Source organism: Malaya genurostris, chromosome 3 (genome assembly GCF_030247185.1).
Source record: "Malaya genurostris strain Urasoe2022 chromosome 3, Malgen_1.1, whole genome shotgun sequence".
Taxonomy (NCBI): domain Eukaryota; kingdom Metazoa; phylum Arthropoda; class Insecta; order Diptera; family Culicidae; genus Malaya; species Malaya genurostris.
This window is the reverse complement of record NC_080572.1, coordinates 81,974,619-81,996,169: the sequence shown is the minus strand read 5'-3', so window position 1 is coordinate 81,996,169 and position 21,551 is coordinate 81,974,619. Positions and strand designations below refer to the sequence as shown.

Below are 21,551 nucleotides of genomic sequence, written 5' to 3'. Positions count from 1 at the left end.
AAAGTGTAAAGATATAATCCAGATGGAACGGCAGAAGGACAGGCGCTCGTCTCTGGCTAAATGCACAACCAATGGCTTTTGATTTCCGTCCTGGGACTGGTAGCTAATTAGCTTCGTGCTAACACTCACATTAACGTGTAAATATGTGGGCAAACAACATGGCGAGCCTGATCACAGATTCACTGGAGTTGACATTGTAACAATACTTAGATCCGGTGATGGGAGAAATCCTTGCTGGGAATTTGTAAGTTGAAGAATCATTTCAAAATATATGTTCGACATCGGTAAACAAGTCAACGAGAATCACACTCCGACAAGCGTGACCTCGATTGGAATAATGTTTGCTGAAACCCTGTCCAGTAAGGCCTCACCTTGACCACGGCGGTGTCCATCGTCCAGGTATGTACAATTTATTACAACTGTGCGGCACGTTCCGGGTGTCGATGACGGCAATGGACGTTACGCAAGACATACGACTCAACCGGCTCAATGTCGTTTCTCTGCCTGGCACCGTTAGACGGCACACGGAATGCATAACCATTACGCAAGAGGATTGGAAAAATATCCTCGATGGGAAGGGAGATGGTCAACACTGGGGTGAACTTGTGTTTCGGTGGTTCGCTTTCGCTGATGTAGCCATTTCTGTCGGAACCATTAAGGATTATTCACACATATCCGGTCCGGTTCAGTGCCGGCATAACACCGTGCACGGATACTGATATTATTTCATTCGTTTTCTATGCGCGCATTCACACCTATCCGGCACAGTACCGTTTCAGTGCAGCTCGCCGTCAGTGTCGCGTCCGTCCGGCAAACTCAAATTCGTCGTCACCGATATTTTTCATTTTCACTGAAGTCGGTATGTCATTGCATTGGCTGTGCCGGAACGGAAACAGCACGGAAACGGAACGGAAGGGTACCGATAAAAAAGAACACTGACGGCACTTTCACTGAACCGTCACGGAACTGAAATGTGTGAATAGTCCTTTAGGGTGTTGGAATCGAGCAATCCTGAAATCGTTTCGCTGGTGCTGCAGACAAAAAAAAGCTCATCCACAAACTTAAGCTTGATGAGGGTGAGCACCCAACACTATAATAATCGTATTAATTCGAAAAACTGTTGGATCAAATTAGTTACAGTAAACGAATAGCGCTACTATCAGAGCCAATTAATTTGCTGATGTCGTTTTCGCTTGATGCTAAACCTAACCCAGTTTCCACTCAAATTGTTATCAAACCGTTTGTTTGAAGCCAGTTTCGAACCTAGTTTAAACGTTGTTCAACTGAAAATCGAGTCATTTTCGAACCGTGTTTTTAAATCAGGTTTGTTCAAACCCCCGTTGCTAAGTGCGAAATCAACACAGTTTCGTGAAAAGTGTTTGTTTGATGAAACTACCCTTGGTCAGTTTCAGTTTTCTCAAGCGAAAACGACATAAGAGTCGAATTAAGATCAACCGTTGAGTCATTTCTCTGAACAGAAATGGTAGACCTCATTGAAAAGTTGAATATATTATGGTCGTTCTATGCCTTATTCTCAAGAAAATAAAAACTATTTTTAATCGACCTAGCGGTTTGTTATTGCCATCATTTGGCCATTGGCACAGTCTTTTTAAAACATTTGTTGACTTGTTTTTGTAAGGAGAATTTTGGACACTAACTTGGGCTCATTTTTGATACAAACTCGGCGTTGCTCGGAAATGTTTCGTGAAGGCAAAACCGCAAAAAAAAATCTAGAATTTGTTCTGCCATGTATTTCAATGGCATTGTAGTGAAACACAACTTAGCCGGCAATCCGATTGATTCATATTCAGAATACGCTCGGCCAGTGTGTCATCTCAGATCTCACGGTATTCCCAATTTAACTCAATTTACATTAAAAAAACGTGCTTAATCCACCTAGCAGTGAGATGATACCTTCTTTTATTTAACCGCATGTGTTTTTGCATGAATATTCTTCGGTGTTTTAGTTCTCATTTCATTATTTTAATGAGCGTCGTTCTAAGCGGCAATTTGAGATTTTAATCACTCATTGCTTTGTAATGGCGAAACTGCAAATCGGATCGAATTTGAATCTAAAAGTGTGACAATCGGTTTACGGTATTCAGGAACCAGTATAACCGAAACCGATTCGTATGGCCATATGACGAATAAAGTCCAACTTTAAAGCTTTTCGGGATTGTCATCTTCTATATCGGTTTGAATTTTAAAAATTAATCATTCTGTAATTTTGGAGCAGGGAAAAGCCCAGCGGAGCTAGTTTAGTTAAAGCTTTTTCTCCAACAGGCATAAAACCTCCTCATCTTTTGCATCAACAGATTACAATGATCCAAATGAAACATAATACATAATAACTTAAAACTAAAACTTAGAAATTAAACAATGATAAGAGAAAACTAATACTAAATATAGTATTCTAGTTACTAGAACCTGTCGAGACAGATAACTGAGAAACAGCTTTTCTAGAGCATTACGAGAATGATGAAGGTCAAATACATTGGAGCAATTATTAAAGGTTCGTAATAACCGTAGTTAGTTCTAGATGAGAGTATTCTAAGAAATGGTTGGAAACGAAGAGTACGGCGATGACTATCTAAGCGTAACAATTGTAGAAGATCTGAACAGTCTATACGAAATCAGTGACAAAAATGACCTTAAAGACGTCACATCAAACAGAGAGCAAATCTAGGTCAATCAGCTTGCAACGATTTTCGTTGCTCGGAAGGTCCACGAAAGACGACGAAGTTTAAAACTGATGCATACTCTAGAGTTGAGCGTATCAAGTTACAGTTCATAATTTTGTTCTTCTTAGATTTCCATATCATCCTGTAGTTCCGGAACCAGAAGTCGGATCCAAACATAATTCAGGAACCGTGTTTGGAAGCATACGACTTTTCATATGAATCTGAGTTTGTAGAAAACGGTTGAGTCATCTTCGAGAAAATTGAGTGAAATTATTTGTCATACATGCATTTGCTGATCTCGACGAGCTGATTCGAATGGTATATGGGTGTTATGTTCTTCCAGCATTTATTGCTGTAAGTAGTTTGAATCAATATAATTATGGAATTGCTTTCAAATGGAAAATACTGCCATCATTTGGTTTACATATGTCTTATTCGAACGATTATGTTGCCAAAAACGAACCGTGCTGAAATCGGTCCGAGGCAAAATGTCATGAAAAAGGATGCTGTATATAGTCTTTTTGGTACTTAGAAACAATTGGATGTAACAGTATAAAAAATCATGTTTCACGGGCGAAAAGTCGCTTACACAAAAATTTCGATATCTCCGTTAAAACTGGACCGATTTTAACAATCTATGGCTTGTTGGATAGCTATTTTCGGGCGAAATTTAAATCTAAAAAATATCCTGTTTTCAAGGTCAATTGTGACAGTCATTGTCAAAAAACTAAAAATTTTGACTTGAAACTTCGTATAACTCAAAAAGTAAGCATCCGATCTCAAAACCATTCAACAGCGTTCTGGGTGACGGGGAGACCTTTCATTTGTGACTAGTTTGATCAAAATCGGTTCAGCCTTCTCTGAGATCTCTACCTCTTTGTTGACAACACACATGCAGACACACACATACACACACACGGACTTTTGCTCAGTTCTTCGAGCTGAATCGATTGGTATATGACATTCGGCCCTCCGGGCCTTGGAAAATTTTTCTAAAGTTTGAGCTAATTCTATACCTATTTTATGTATATATATATATATATATATATATATATATATATATATATATATATATATATATATATATATATATATATATATATATATATATATATATATATATATATACATATCTATCTATATATATATATATATATATATATATATATATATATATATATATATATATATATATATATATATATATATATATATATATATATATATATATATATATCTAAAGGTAAAACGCTTCTTAATCCACCTAGCATTATCACTTTCTCTTTCATAAAAACATTTGTTATCTTTTTATTAAATAGCTTGTGACACTGATTTGGGCTTCTTTTTGACACCAATTGATTGAGATTGAATCGAGTAGTTCACAAAAGCATTCTTCAGCGTTTATATCACATAGTAGGCATCATTTTTTCAACCAAGCGCTTGACATTTGCGTTGCCTATTTGTATGAGAAGAGTGATGCTAATCTAAAGAAAAAATCCTTCTTAGTCAATTTAGTGGAATTTTCATAGATGTTGAAAGATCACATGAAAATTCCGAAATCGAAAAAAAATTTTGATGACAAAAGTTTTAGAATATCATGAAACGTCGAGATTTAGTGTCATCTCGAATTTTTTTTTTTAAATCAACTTTCTGGGACTCTAATTTTAAGATTTTTGGTATAAAAAAAATCGAAAATTCTGAAACTTTAACCGCTGAGCATCACCCCTTACCTGTCCAATTTAGCTCAAATTTGCATGAGGACTGTTTCGAGGTGCTTAAGCTTTTGAGAACTAGCGCTTCACGAAATTAGAGGAGATCCCAAAATATTGGCACATTTATATATATATATATATATATATATATATATATATATATATATATATATATATATATATATATATATATATATATATATATATATATATATATATATATATATATATATATATATATATATATATATATATATATATATATACATATATATATATATATATATATATATATATATATATATATATATATATATATATATATATATATATATATATATATATATATATATATATAAGAGCGGTAAAAATCAACGTGTTTTGTCGGTTACGTCACTTATACCATCATATCTCCGGAAACAGAGGTCGTACCATTCGACTCAGACGAGATCGGAGAATGTCTGTGTGTGTGCACTTTTCGAAGATATTTTTACCGCTCAATTTTCTCAGAGATGACTGAACCAATTTCAACAAACTTAGTCTCGTTTGAAAGCTACTATTAGGCCATTGATCAAGTTCAAAGATCAAATGGCTGTGACTTTTGGTTCCGGAGATATGGTTGTATAAGTGACGTAACCGACAAAACGCGTTGTATTTTTACCGCTCTAATATATATACCTTATGATCAAAAAGGAACCGGAATTTTCAATTTAAAATTTCCGCGCTTGTCCAATTGGTAAACTTTTATTCTCCCAACGTTGGCAACACTTTTATACACATTTTGTCAAATTTTGACGCATATCGTACGATTAGTTTTTGTTTGGCGTCTATACAAAGAAGTTGAAAAATTTTCGTGTGGCGATTTTTATAATGGATGAAAATTTAGAACAACGGCTCGCCTTCGAAGCGCTATTCGGTCGATTGATGTGCGGTTTCGACATCATATTCATAGATCCACACCTCATCACCAGTTATGATGCATTCGATGAATGTGGGGTGGGTTCTTTTTTGATCATAAGGTATATATATTAGAGCGGTAAAAAACAACGTGTTTTGTCGGTTACGTCACTTATACCATTATATCTCCGGAATTAAAAATCACAGCCATTTGGTCTTCAAACTTGATCAATGGTCCGATAGTAGCTTTCAAACGAGCCTAAGTTTGTTTAAATCGGTTTAGCCATCTCTGAGAGAATTGAGCGACAAAAATATCTTCGAAAAGTGCACACACACAGACATTTTCCGATCTCGTCGAACTGAGTCGATTGGTATATGACAGTATGGTTCTCCGAGGCTCCGTTCAAAAGTCGGTTTTTCCAGCAATTCTAATACCTTTCTATAGAGAAAGGCAAAAATGATCAGTTTTAAAAATTAAGAATAAAATGGCGGCTTGGCGGCATGTTCGCCAAAGTGTTGCATTTTTGACGGCCGGAAACATAAGTCAAGTAAATCTTGACCAATTGATTCTAAAATTTTACAGAATATTCTCGATAGTTATCTCCACAGAGGTACGTAGGGGTTTTTGAAAATTGGGAATATTTTTTTATTAACAATTTTGTGATGAAAAAATGTGGTTTTATTTTCAAAGGGCTGCCATTTTACCGAAAATCAATTAATTTAAAAACCCCTGCGTACCTCTGTAGAGGTAACTATCGAGAATATTCTGTAAAATTTTTGAATAGATTGATCAAGATTTAGTTGACTTGTGTTTCCGGCCGTCAAAATGCAGCACTTTCGCGGAAATGCCGCCAAGCCGCCATATTGATTTTCAATTTGTAAAACTGATTATTTTGTTGTACTCAAATATACATATTAAAAAGTGCTGTATATAAAGTTCGGATTACTTCAATTTTTTGAATCCCAAAATAATTCCCCAAAAAAGTCCTTCTCTTTTTGCCTTTCTCATATGGAAAGGCTATGCAATCACTGTGAAAATCGATTTTTTAACCGGAGGGCCGAATGTCATATACCATTCGACTCAGCTCGACGAACTGAGCAAATGTCTGTGTGTGTATGTGTGTATGTAACAAAAATATGCACTCACTTTTCTCAGAGATGGCTAAACCGATTTTCACAAACAAAGATTCAAATGAAAGGTCTCATAGTCCCATAGCCTGCTATTGAATTTCATTCCAATCCGACTTCCAGTTCCGGAGATATAGGATGATATGTACCAAAAAAGTGAAAAAATATGCACTCACTTTTTCCAGAGATGGCTGAACCGATTTTCACAAACTAAGATTCAAATGAAAGGTATTATGGTCCCATAGCTTGCTATTGAATTTCATTCGAATGTGACTTCCGGTTCCGGAGTTATATGGTAATATGTGAAAATTTGAGAAAAAGTTTACACTTCAATTCAGTTTACACTCAATTATTTGAGAAAAAGTTTACACTCTACCGATTTCTGCAAACTAAGATTCAATTCAGTCTTATAATATCCTAAAAATTTGTAGAACATTTTATCAGGATCCGACTTCCGGTTTCGGAACTAAAGCGTGATTAGTGGAAAATTACCCATTTTATCAGTATTTTTCCACGAACGATGGTTAAAACAGGTAGAAATCCCATAAAACTGTCCGATAAATTCTAGTTTGCAGAGCTTGTTAGTTTGTGGGCATGTAAACTTAATTCGGCACTACTGGTCCCCTCTTTTCCTGTTCCGAGAGCACCGAAAATGGAGAAGAAAAACTCCTAAAACTAAAATCACTTTCTCTGCGATGTTTGAACCGATTTTTACAAATCTTGATTTGAATTAAAGTTCATACTGTCTTTAAACCTACTGTGAAATTTCATCCGGATCCGACTTCCGGTTCCGCAGTTGCAGGGCGATGAGTTTAAAAGTTTTCAAATTTCCATATAGAATGACAATATGTACAACACCGAAAGAGGAAGCAAACACAAAACGAACAAGGCGTGCTTTGTTCTATTTCGTACACGTTGTGTAGTGATGTCAATAATAATAATAATAATAATAATAATAATAATAATAATAATAATAATAATAATAATGATAATAATAATAATAATAATAATAATAATAATAATAATAATAATAATAATAATAATAATAATAATAATAATAACCCTACTAGTTTATGCTGCTGATTCATGCTGTTTAGCTTGACTTACATATGTAGAAGTAACAAAAACGCAGGTTCGTTTCGTTTGTTAGATTTCGTTTAATTGGTTTAATCGAAATAGAGCATGAGATAGTGAGTATAGGTTTAACTACGTTCAAAACTGTTCCAATTTGTAGGTCATATTTGTTGGTAGTAAACGAACCAACTTCGGCTATTCAGTTTATCTGAATCCGGTTTCGGAAGAATTGGAAATAGTGATCTGCATAGAAACTGCAAAAAGGATCTCACTTACTTTTCTTGGAGATGGCCAAATCGATTTTCACAAACTTATAGGTTCAAAAGAAAAGTCTTACAGTTTCATACGGAATTCCTTAATTTGTTGTGGATACTACTTTCGGTTCCGGAACTACAGGGTAAACAGGTTCTATAGAGTTTGTGAGATTAGATCCGAACAAATTATTCTATTTCTATTCAATAAACAGTTGTTTTTGCAAATTTCACGATTATATTTATGATGTAATGAGTAATATGAGAAAGGCATCATTACACCACTAGGTGGATTAAAATAAGTTTTTTTTTTCTACAGTGGTGTAACCCCTCAATCTATTTTTCTCAGAGATGGTCTGTCCGATTTTCACGAACTTAGGTTCAATAAGAACGTCTATTCGGTAATAATTATGGAAGCGAAATCAGCAAGAATACGACTCATTCACAACAAGAATATCAGAAAATTTATTACAGATCATTGCAGCTTACAAATGAATCAAATGGAGTAGATTCTAGAAAGAACTTGATCAATGCTCAGATATTATTTTTCAAACGAACCGACGATTGTTTGAATAGCTTAACCATTTCCGAGCAAATCGAACGGATATAAAAAAATGAGGCTGGTCATTGCTAACTCGCGTACTAACGAAAAGACGCAGTGAGCAATCGAGAACTCAAACAAACGGCTTTCTGAAACTTTTCACGTCAGTACGTGTCCATTCGAACCTCTGCACAGTTTCAAATCCAACGTGTTATCCCACCATCTAAAAGCAAGTCACGTCCAATCAATTTACTTGAAATCCTTCGTTTAGCAGATCAAAACCTTCGGCTTTCAAACTTCCGTTGTAAATTAATTGAATTGAAATTCCACCCACACTTTTGTTAACTATCCACCGAAGGGTGTGAGATAGCAGAAACAAAAAAAAATCTCATTTCCCTGTTGGTGAGCACATTTTCACGTTCCAGTTCCACATCCCGCTATCCTAACCTATTGTTGTTCTCCTCGTTCAGGCGGCGGGTCACGCGGTGAGGCAAAAGAAATACCGTTCACACCTTAACAAGGTCATAAATGAGCGTTCGTCACCGGTTGGCCTGTGTCTGTCGCGTTTTCTTCCTTTCTCCAAGCAAAGTTTCCGGATCCCGAAAGCTTCACGTTCGCTAGCAAAACCAACTCCAAAAGCGCTGATCTGTCGCGAGAAACAAAAAAAAAGAGATCTTTATCGGCAGTGCCCGTTTCCTTCGCTTTACATAAAATACCGTCAGAAACTGCCAGACCGGTGATGCTCCGGTTGGAAAACTTTTTGTTGGCTTTCACGTTCGCAAAATTGAAACTAGGAGTGCGTCCTGTCCGGAAAAACAGGAGCCCTCGGCTACAGAAAAAAAAGAACCATAGCCAGGACATTCCAGCGGAGAAAATGGATGGGGAATATTTTCTATTTTGTTTGTAATTTGTATCACGTTCTATTTTTTTTAAATATTCTGCGACGTTTATGCAGAACAGAGTTTGACAGTGTGACACGATCAATTTATGTCAGCCGTGTTTTTATTGCAGTTCCAGTCATTCAGTCGCTCTAGTCGCTGGGTGCTCAATCAAAATTTCGAGCAGAAGACAATGGTAATACTATTTACATCAAAAAATTTTGGTCGAATGCTCATTTTGGATATATAACTATCCACAGGTAAAGGAGAACTGAAAACTCCTATGTCAATCGATTTCGTATTTTTGCAGTTAACTTGAATATAAATGTGCAGTAGCTAGTAGTCTTTCCAATCCTACAAAGTTAAAATTGAATGTCGATCTTATCGAGCAAATATTAGGTATCAAAAATAGAGGGCAGTAGAGACTAAAAAAGCTCTCATATCATTTCCCTGTCGGATAATCAAAAAGAGTTTGGATTGGAAGGGAAAAGACTTGGTAAGAGTGTATGTGCGGTAATAGATTACAGGAGACCAATTCCATGCAGATTCAGTTGGCTGTTGGCAGACCCCCTTTCAATTTGCTAAAATATTTGATTTAGATTTTTTCACCCAAGACTTTAAATTTTTAAACAATTATTACTCGAAATCTATAGCGTCTACGGAAATAAAGTTTAAGACGAAGTTGTAGGTAATTTGCAAAATATATTTCTAAAACAATGCACACTGTAAAAAAAAAATTTAATTTTTTCAATTATTCCACCATTTTTCTTATTTTATACCACATAAAAACGCCAAGTTACAAAGATACTTGTGAATGAATGTTTAAAAAAGTTGCAGTTTTCCCGAAAAAAACTTTTTAACGAGTTTCGAAAAACGATGTTTTGATAAAAATAAATGTGTTTGAGCAATACAATATTAGGGTGAAGCGGGAAATGGTTTGGGGGGAGTAGGAGGTGGTGTATGTAAATCACAAATCTTTAAAATACATATCATGTTTAATGGCGTTTTCGTTTTTAATTTGCACTACACCGGTGCAGTGCTACACTGAGGCATGAATAAACGAACAAAAATGACGAAAACATAAACAGTAACCATTGACTACAATAAACGATTCCATTGCACAGAGCTACACCAAACTTTTGACGAGTGCTACACCAGTGGTATCGGTGCAGAAAAAGTGTAGCACTGGTGTAGTGCAATTGATAAAAACGAACGGTTTCAGCGCAGCTTTCGCTACACCAGTGTAGTGCAATTTAAAAACGAAAACGACATAAGTTTTGTCTTATGGCACGATATGGGCCGAGGTGTGGAAGCACTGATGTTCCAACAACCGCAGACTAGATCCGTTTGGTTCGTGGTGTCTCTTTGCGTTGTTCCGGCTGTCGGCCGCGGGAAACATCCCCGAGGGCCCGCCCCGGCGGATGGCCGCTTTTTGGACATTGGTGGGGATTGCCTTGTGATGTAATGAATGTGAGTGATGCGAGTATGACCCGTCCGTAGCCGAGACAGTACTCGCTGTTCCCGGCGGTCCATTTTTCCAGATCGCCCTTTATCTTGGGCAGCAGCACGCCGGACGTTGTACTCCAGTGTTGTCAGTGTTGGTGATTGCCGAAAATTTGACAGAAGCTGCTATATTGCTATCTATATTGTATACAACATTTTCAATCCGGTAGAAGATGCAACAAGAACTCGAGTCTCTCAATGCATGAACCGCGAGAGAATTTTTCTACATTTCTTCGCTCCACTTCATACTCTGAGTATTTCACGGCCCATGAAAAAATATACAGTCTGATAATGACCGTTGCTGTGTGGAATTTCCCGAGAGAGGATCGCAAGTTGACAATTATCGCAGAAAATCGAATCGATGGTTCATCTTGATGTTTCTCATACTAGGTTGCAATATTTCAAAACCCTTGTGTGGAGCATTCACATACATTTTCATAGACACAACTTATACAAAGGTTATATGCACATAGTTAGAATAAGCGGCAATAGTAAAATGATTCTATCGTAATTATCCACTGCCCATACAGAATCGGATCGCGAAACGAGAATAAGCGACCGTTTGTTGCTTCAGAGAGGATCCCCACAGCAGCGTGCTAACCTTTGGTTCTCAGAAATGTCATCGAGAGAAATTCGCTCTCGCACTGGTGTCGATTCTATGTTAAATGAGCCATGCCGGGTGTTTGTTGTTGCGATGATGTTAGTCTCTTTTTGATCGCACTGATTCAATCGTGTGAAGAGTGAAGAATGAACGTTCATTGATACGATAAAAGCCATCCTTGAGTGTTGTACAAAGTGGTTGGTGAGTTTGGCCCTGAGGTCCGTCAATATTTCGGCTGAAGGGACCTCAGATGCCGTCCGGCGTCTGTTCCTGCCTATAGCCGCTAGTGTATCCGTATTTTCGTTGCCTGGGATCTCGCTGTGTCCAGAGATCCAGCAAACCGTAACATTGCTGCCACAGTATGTCTCAATCGCCTGGACAAATGTCCGAGAAGATCACGGCATCAGATCCCGGGGTGATGATTCTTATACACTCTAATATGGCGGCTGCTTCCGCCGAGAACACCAAGCAGATGAGGTTTAGGCTGCGGTGAATGGAGGTGTTAGGCCCCCAGACACCGAGCCCGGTGCCAAAGTTTGTCCGTGAGCCGTCCGTGTAGAATAAGGCTGAACCTTTGAACTTGTCGGATGTGATTTGGTTGAAACATCGTTTTGCAACTGCTAGTAGTTGTTTGACTCCTAGGGAGAGTGCCAATGAAGTGTCGATTCTGAGAAGATCCTGTTGGTACCAGGATTTCTTCCAGACTCGGTGAAGGCGAGCCAATTTAGGAAGTCTTTGTCCGGTGAATTTTTGGTACAAAGATTTGGTTATTTCCAGCAGTCACGTACCCAGAGGGGGGCCCTGGCCCCTCCCGAAATCAAAAACAGATATATAATTATTTAGAAGATCTCAGACATTTGTTACAGAAATAACAAGACAGTTAACTTAAAGAAATGTAATACAATAATAGTTTAAGTGGAAAAGTTTAAAGTGCCTGTTAAAAACACCCGTAAAAGGCACTCCGAAAATTAGGTACATAAGCAATCTTCAGTAACATTATTTTTTTATCTTTGGGCCCCTCCCGAAACGAAATCCTGGGTCTGATTTCCAGTAATAATTTCCGGGCCTGATTTCCAGTAATGTGCAGTTGTTTCCCGATGTTCTCTCCAGGTAACCCAGGGCTCTGCGTACGATTGTCCAGGCCAAGTGCCATCTGAAAGGTAATTGGCCCGACTCCACGCACGCCGCCATTGCCGGAGTACTTGGGGGAAAGCAAAGTCTTGGCATTACATTCCTTTCGTGGAATTTGGCCTTTCTGTTTCAACAGACTTCGCAGCCGATTCTTAGCGTACAGAATCATTGCATGGCTAGTAGTATGGATCCTACTGACACTAAGAATCCTTCCAGGTCGGGGCTCGAACATACGACAGCTGGCTTGTAAGACCAGCGTCCTATGCATTGAGCTGTCAACCCGGGGAGAAGGTTTGAGGTTAGTCTAACGGCCCTGTTGTAGTTAGGGCTGAGAAGTTTGGTGAGGTTAGCTCTGCCTATGGCCGTTGCCTCTAACCCGTAAAGTAGCTATGTTAATTCCCTGGTGGCGATTCCATTTGGGATGACCGGATCAGATGGACCAAATAAGGTTCAATGTGGACTCGCAGTCTTTCTTAACTTGGTCAAAGTGGTTCGAGAAGTTCAAGTTTCGGTCGAAGGTTACGCCGATGCTTTCGGGAGTCCTTTTGAATGGCACTGTGATTTCTCCGATTTTTACCGGATGGTCTGTGTCCAGATGTTTTTTTTCCAACAGAAATGTGAGATGGTACATTTATTGGATTGGAGTTATTGGGCGATATTGAAGCCTACGCTATCTGCCCATTACTGATAGCGTTCGCCGCCTGTTGGATTTTGTTTCGGATTCTTTTTCTGGTTTTGCCGGTGACTAGAATGATAATGTCATCGGCGTACACGTAGATTCGTACCCCTTTAGGGACGTGTTTGAAGATGGAGGTAACTCCTAACAGAAATAAGGTGACGGCGAGTACCGAACCTTGTGGAACTCTCAGCGAGTGTTCTGGATAGGGATCCACCTATACGGACTTGGAAGTTTCTGTTAGCTAGCAAGTCCTGTAAATTGGCACCCATTCCCCATTAATGCCCCAGTTAACCAGTTGTATAATTTTTTTAAATAATGGGGGAAAAGGGGGCTTAAAACACATGCCTCCTTTTCAAAAACTAGTCTTAAGTGAAAAAATCTCTAAACCAGTGAAAATACTTTATTTGCCATACCGATCACACACGCGAAGAGTTTCATGCAAATCGGCCGGGGCGACGGACAAGAATTTTGCCATCTCTGGACGATTTGGTGTAGAATTGCTCAGGGGTGAGACTCAGGCCGTAAACACTCAGATAATATACCTAGTACTTTGCTACCATCTTTTGGGTTGGGTTTCACCACATCTACAATAGTTCAGTTGGCAGAACGATTTCCTCGGATTTCAGAAGGTTGCGAATTAACAACTTGTGTTCCAGTTATCCCAGTGTTTCGTTAGTTTCATTTGCCAGTAATACTTTTCGTCTGTCATTCGCTCAACGAAAAGTTGTACATTGGGAATGATTTCTCGTGGACTATGTGGACAATTTGTGGACCTTATTTTGCCTGCTAAAACTCCAAGACGCAGTTTCTGACTTATTTACAATTCATGAAAGTTACGTAGTTTTCAATGATGTAAAACTTTGTATAACATGAAAAACCCATAGAAATTAAAAATACATAAGTTTTCTTACAAAAGCTGGTTTTGGGACTTTTTTCAGAAAATACTTTACATCCAGTATTCTACTTAAGTTACAAGAAAAGTACCCAGGCACGTACCCAGGATTTTTTTTCGGAGGGGGCGATTATTTAATGGGAATTATAATGATTGATTTCCATGCGCTTGGGAATATATATAGAATTACTTGAATTTTTCTGGGTAAAGTTGTTTGTTGAAAACTTTTCATTTTATAATTGACTTACATATGTCGAATTTTGCGCTAAATTATATTCGTAGTTCTGACCATGTAGACTTTGTCTTAAAAGGCACATTGCATACGTTGTTTTTTCCAGAATTTATCTAAACTGTCTTTAATAAAGGGCTACATTTTTATATTCGTTTTTATTCAAATAGTTGACGATAAATGACAAATATAGATATTGAAAACCTACGATATCGAGTCCCATATTGAAAAAATTAGCTTTTAAATAAATTTATCGAAAAAAAACACTCTTGTATAAAAAAAATTTACAATGTTTTTATATTTTATAAACTAACCTGAAAGTCAATAACATCCAAATATTCAATGAACCTCAATTTGAGAGGAGATTTCACAGAATACTGGTTGCAAAAATTTTTGGTGATGGTAAGAAGAGAAAGTTTTAGTTAGAAACACTTTTTCCTAAAACTGCCCGCCTTTCAATATATCGACGGTCTTGGGAAAAAAGTTTCATTGATGACTTTAAATTTTGAAAAGCGATTTTCTCAGTGTAAGATTCAAGTAGAAGAATTTCGTGTAAAATCATATCCGAAGTTGGCAGCATGTAGACTTTATCACAAAAACAATTTTTATTCAGGCCTATTTGCGTACAAGCTTTACGTGGCCGATTGAGCCGATTTTTTAAATAATTTTTGCTTCATTGTTGTTGGTGGCTGTCACTGGTGTACTGGGGTTGCTTGGGGTTGGTGTGAAGGAAGCACCGTACACGTTTGGTGTAGTTGTCTCCTTGTCCAGTTTATCACATGGCTTACCGTAGTGAACAGCTTTTTGGCAATATTGACATGTGGCCATCTGATTGTCATAGGTAAGTGATTTGCACGGAATTCTTGTATCTTGACTGAAAATCACATAATAAGGTATAGCCTTCTTCAAGTGTATGCGTAATAAACGTACGCCATTTAGAATATCGGGGAAAAAATTCTACCACTTTTAATTTTCGATAGAGAGAATATCTCCGTATTGGGACATAGTTTTGCGAATATACAAATCGGTGACGCTTGAGGGAAGATCATGCACACGCACTTCTATAGCACTATCTTCCATATATACTGGAATGTATTTGATGTTCTCGTGCTCCACATAGTGAACATTGTTATTGTCTTTTGCGAATTGAATTGCATCCAACTCGTTATACAACTGTATGTAAATAGCATTATTCTTCTTATTACATTGAAGTAAATGCACACGTTTAATGTCAAGATGCATTTACTCCTTAATCAAACCTTCAAGTTCTCGTATCGAAGGTCGAATTTTGCACTGCCTGAAGTCAACAACAATTGTATTCTTTCGTGTCGGCGGTAGCCTTTGTTCGTTTGGTTCACTCATTTTCGAGGTCTTTCTATTGTTCACTACACAATACTGTACTTGGTTTCTATCATCCCGAACGTAAGCGGTTTTGTTTTATCGACTGACTTGGATGAGATGTGAAAGTGAACTGGGGCTTACATCTTATCATTTATTGCAACTGCCCAGTTTATAAATTCAAAGCACTACAAATACTATCTTTATCTAAAGTTTGTTTACATTGAAAGGATTTTGCAAGTAAATTTTTTTATGAAATTGTTTATCAAGAAACTGACAGGAGCGCACAAGTGAAATATTTGTATGTTTTATCAAACAATTTTTTGAAACAAACTAATCCACTGAGAAAAATCGAAATAGTTTTGTTGTTTCGAGCAACAATATTTGCTATATTGAACCAAATTTTTTTTGTCGCTTGTTTAAATCGTTGCTTGAAACCCAAATTTAGTTACATCTACAATATATTTCTCTGCGTGTAGTTATTGTTGGAAAAACTTTTTTCCTTGAATGTGCTAATCTTGAGATAAAATTTTCTTCGTAAATCGATTTTAAATTTTTAAAATAATTTTTTTTAGTCTAGGACTCGATAAGAATTTTTTTCAGTATGTTTTATGTTATAGACAAATTTGACTGATTTTGTAAAAATCACTAATATAACACTTCTTTTGTAGGATTTATCATTTCCGACGTTAGCTCTAAGTTTTGTTAAAAATGTTTAGCTCTTCTCAAAAGACAGTCTGGATACATTTAGAAAAAGTAAAGTATGCAAAGTGACCTTTTGCTGTCAACATGTGTTCGAGTTTGCGCGAAATTCGTCATATTTAAAGAAAAGAGTTTTCATAACATAATTATATTTTCAAGTTTCAGGAGGGGCTTGAACCCTTGAAACCCCCCCTCCCCCCCTTGTATACGCGCCTATCAGTAACGTTTGCAAATTTGTTTGAAATGATTTCCTGCACAACTTTGACGAAGTTGACCCTGAGCTGAAACAATATTGTTATCTCAATTTTGTAGGGATTAAACTGAACTGAGCTGAGCTGAAGTAGATCGCCCGTAGTTGCACTTCGTGATTGACTGAATGAGTGAAAATGCACAATGAACCAACAAAATGATGCTTGGAAGAGGCGAATCATTCTCACTGTGCATACCCACTGATTCAAAACTCTATATAAAATGGTCAATAACGACACCGGCCACGACCAAAGGCTGTGCTACTGAGGGAAAGGAAGGAATGTTAGTCCGATACTCGTTGTTTCTAGAGACCGTGGGTACCGCTGTATCTCCACGAGCATCACGGGATAGGAGATTTGTTTGTAGGGAGGGAAAGAGATCCAGATATATTTTGGTGAACAATACGTTCTCAACAAAACCTGATTACTGTTACTCAAAAGAAATATTATAAGTAAGAAAAATATAAAATATTTATAAGGACCGATCTCACTAGTATCCCAGAAGAAACACGACCATTGACAGAATAAAATAAAAACATTCGCGAATGGATCCGCTGCAGACCAACCCTAGACCTTCAGTCTGAATGAAACGATCGACTTGTGAACTTTCACACATTCCATAGAAATCCGACAACACCGACATGCAGACGGCGCTTCGATCGATTAACAGGTTAACATCGTTAAATTTTGGGGTTGTAAATTCACAGTTTCCATCGCTTGAGCATCAATCGCGGATCAATATTATTCAATAAATAACACTTCTAAACACACACTTGCAACACCTGCACTATCACTCAAAATAACTATTTTAACTAAATTTTTAACTATACGTATCGAACAAGCATTGAAATTATACTTTTTTGAGAGCAGCACCAGGACACCGCATCGCACTCCAACTTTCCTGTTATCTCAATTTGGGGGGGGGGGGATTAATTACATAAACAAAATTTTGAAAAGATTATTTGTTTTATTTCATTGAATTTCATGTCATGGAATTTGGAAATAACACAATTTGACATGCCGTAAATTTGCGTGAAATGCGACGGTCCATTTATGTGCATCTTATAAGATGCAAAATCACAAGTGTTTGGAATAACACCTTTGGCCACACTGCCGTTGAGTGATGAAAAATTGAAGAAAGATGTACATGTAAGATAGATGAATAAGCAAATAAATGTCAAAAAGCATTACTTGCAAAATAGAAGATAGGATTTGCAGGAATTGGAAGCCATTGGAGATTGTTTGCAGTTTTTTGAATATATTATCTGAAGCTAAATTGTTCAACCAGTTTATATTTGTGCAGGTATCAATAAATTAATAGAATTAAAAGGTAAACAGTATACAATTTATTATTCTATCCAGATAAATAACTAGTTGTATTTGAATAAAACAAAACTAAATATTATATCTACGCGTAGTACGGAAGTTTTTGGCTTTCTAGTAAGAAGTTTAGGTGAGTTATACGTTGAAGCAAGACTGCACAGACAAATATTACAAATTAAAATCAAATAAGCAGATTTAAAACTGGTTGATAATTTCAGTTGACAATTTGGACGGATTGTGCTTAGTCATTTGAATAGGGAGAGAAGAAACTAATTATGAGTTGAATTTAATTAATCGTTTATACATTTAAATTAAACATAAATAAATTTGCAGCTTTGATCTGCTTTAAAACGAGACAGATTTCATCGAGAGTTTCTTGGGAGAATTCCGAACAACAAGGTTTGTTTTAAACTGTGTGTGATATAATCGATTCTACTGATCATGACACAGTTTGATGCTACCGTTAGTACTCAAATTTTTGTTGTCGCATGGAAAATCTGTAAAATTAGAATATATGTTATCACTAAACCATCCCGTTTGCGGCACCATCATTACTATTAACATATACTGTCATTGCTTTCCTTTAATACGGTAGGTGCTGACGGAGTCGTTCGAATTTGTAAAATGCTCAAATAAAGATCCAAGGGTGCAATCTAGAAGTAACACGTGATTCCTGGCAATAGAACAAGATCTAATAGCTAAAACTAAATGTGTCCTGCCGTAGTTGGGAACAGGTTTTAGATGGTGCATCCGAAGCTCAACCCCTGTGAAAGAACCTTTTCGATGGCGCATACTGGGGTTGGAAAAGTTCACACTTTCTACAAAGCGGTTCCTAGATAGCAACAGCATCAATTTTATGCCAACTACGTACAACTAGTTTGCCCTTTTTTTGTGTGTGCCATGTTTGTGCAAGAGTTGTGGGAGGAAACACTTTAGTCAATACACACTTTTGATAGGCTTCTCCTGTTGACTGAGCTGCTGCTGCTGCTGTTGCTTCGCTGCCGAAAAGAGCCACCACCGGGTGATAATCCTCCAGTAGCGGTAGCACCAGCAGCAGCTCCCGATGATGACATTCTACGGCTTCCGATACCAACCCGTTCACTTGCCGTTTGGCCAGCGATGCTGCCACCACCATTCCTCCCGGAGGCTCCCGGTTCATCGTCAGCAGCGGTGCCGTCGTTGCTTTTGAAGTAACCCGTGTCGTTCATTTCTCCACTTTAACCCCTTTTCGACACTCCCACACTTACTGACTCGGGCAAGCTTATTCGATTTTTCCGATAGTCATCCCGTTTCACTGTCACACAATCGTCTTTTCACTACTCGGTCTTCCTATAGAAATTCACAGCGGCATTGTACATATAACGACAGAATCCGATCACCAGCAAACTAGGTCCGGAAGCGGTCTCAGTCTTGCTCTCGGCTGCCTTCGGGCTCAGTTACCGTGCACCAGCACCCGCCGAATGTCGTCACAAAGTAAATGCGAATGCATGAACGGCTCAGTACACCCTCATCAAGTCTCCTCCCAACCCATTGACCTACAGTTCTGTTCCGAAGCAGCCGATTGCTATCGATTGAGAAACGGCAAAGTGGAACAAGAATACATATTCAATATTTACTGCTAATAGACTTTTCGGTTGCTCTTCATTGCCTTGACCCTGTCCCTGTCCGAGTCCTAGCCCGTAGCGATGCTATTGTAGTAGAAAACATTGTAGGAAATGATTTGTTACGCGCAACAGAGCCATCACTCTTGGCGAGAGTTCCGGAAGTGTTGGCATGTCTTGTGATACGACAAAAAATGCAGACGATGTGTGGTTGTTTGTTCAGCAGCCATGACGCGGGAAACTTTTCTTGTGACAGAAGAGAGAGAGATAGAGTTTTATAAACGTTGGAGAAAAAAATACGGTGACAGATTCATAATTTATGTATTTATGTTGCGATTACTAGAGTAACGGAGAAGACCTTGCTAGGAGAGGTTGAATAAGATGTTCCACTGTTCATCATTGAACAGTTTCATGCATCTGTTAAATTAATTGAATTAATTTCAGCAATATCGAACCAATCTTTTTGCATGTATCATACAAGTAGAAACAAAGATATCATTAAAAATTGATGTGATTTTTTTTTATAATTTTAAATTTAGATACAAAATTAAATTGATATAAGCTGTTTGAAAGGGTTCCTATTGGAGATGATTTTCCTCAAATTTTAACCCTTTCAATGCCAAATTTGTGGAGTTAAGCTGGATCGTCTGATATTTAAATGTTTTAAAAACCTTATTACCAAAAATATTGGATAATATCAGGAGGAATAAGAATATTCCGAGAATCCTTATTATCGAAAATATTGAAAAAAATCAGCATCAAAATTTTTCAAAAATGATCAAAATTTTCGATTTTTTTCATTCGCATTTACAATTTTGGTAGCACTTCAGATTTCACATAAAAAATAAATGATTTAAGCTACGATCAGACTAGCCAGTTTATCTGCAACAGACAAGTAATTTTCCGGTAGTTTATATTTGGTCTGGCAATGTGATCACACTATTCACAGTTAAATGACTGCAACAGTCAAGTTTGACTGCCGACAGTCAAAATTTTGACAATTGTTATGTTTGACTGTGACAGACTTTATGAGCATGTCTGTATTGTGATTACATTGATCAGACAAATAAAACTGGTTACAGACTTAAATATAGGGAGTGGGCTATTTATTGCAGTTTTTCTGCACAAAGTGATCACATTGGTAGAAAGTTTGTGGGGCATCGATCTGGTCTCACACAAGGAAGTTCGTTGCGTTGCTACTTTGTGTTGTGTTTGGAAGCAATTAAAGAAGGAATATAAATGTGCTTTGGTTTTTTTTACCTTTTTAATAAATATAAAAAATAGTTATAGAAATCGCTCAAACTATAGAAAAATTTTCCGAGGCCGTATTATGGTTATTATTTTAGAAAATCAAATACTGAACTTTTCCACAGCTTTTCGATGTATCTAAAAATTATTTATTAACCAAGTATGAAGTGAGCGTGTTTTTGTTAAAATGAAACGTTTATTTTGAATGAGAAAAAAATAATCGAAATGGTGACCATCTTTCTGGAAATTTGTGAATACCTTCCAATCAGACATCCAATTTTCGACTTCTTCGTAGGAATTGAAATGGTGCAAAGTCAATGCGTGACTATTCGATAAAAACAAATGGTAGTCATTTCATTTAAATTCATATTTGTTTTCCTTTCTCTTTTATCTCTGAATGATTTACATTTCAAGTGATTATAAAATAATCTGTATCCTATCTGTATCTTGGTTTTCACTGATTTAGTGTCATTTGATACAAATAGTATTCGAAAATAAATGAATACGACGATGAGGGAGAAGCTCCCAGTCAAGTGCTTTGATTGTATCCTTCCTGAACTTTGAAACTGATTTTGATTTGCTCTGCAGTATTTTTCTTCAAATGCAAACATAATTCTAATGCTTTCCCCAAATCATCTCTTTTTAATACAAAATTCGAAAATTTTTAAATAATGAAAATATACGATGTTTTTTGTTCTATGACTATGATGTATATTTGATATGTTTATCAGATGTCATAACAACAACAAAAATTGAGATTCTTTCACATCATATGTTCATTATCTACACGTTTGTGTCTTAACGTTACATCATACGGGTATATCTGCTATTTTTAAAAAACCCAGAGTGGCACCGAGATCGAAAGCGTGAAAAAATATGTTTCGCAATTGTTGA

General features: G+C 37.1%; 1 protein-coding gene across 10 annotated transcripts in view; it reads right to left on the bottom strand.

The window, feature by feature from the left end:
- Window positions 1-21,551, bottom strand: part of LOC131438511 (alpha-catulin) — a 475,173-nt gene that overhangs the window by 374,910 nt on the left and 78,712 nt on the right. For 6 of the 10 annotated variants that reach the window (XM_058608597.1, XM_058608592.1, XM_058608595.1 and 3 more), the window contains exon 2: window positions 18,756-19,137. The exons of 2 other annotated variants lie outside the window; for them this stretch is intronic. In XM_058608597.1, coding sequence (XP_058464580.1) covers window positions 18,756-19,016 — 261 coding nt within the window. In that variant the 5' untranslated portion in view covers window positions 19,017-19,137. Of the gene's footprint in view, window positions 1-18,755; window positions 19,195-21,551 lie in introns of all 10 variants that reach the window. 2 more of the 10 variants (XM_058608593.1, XM_058608598.1) reach the window with 2 other exon arrangements.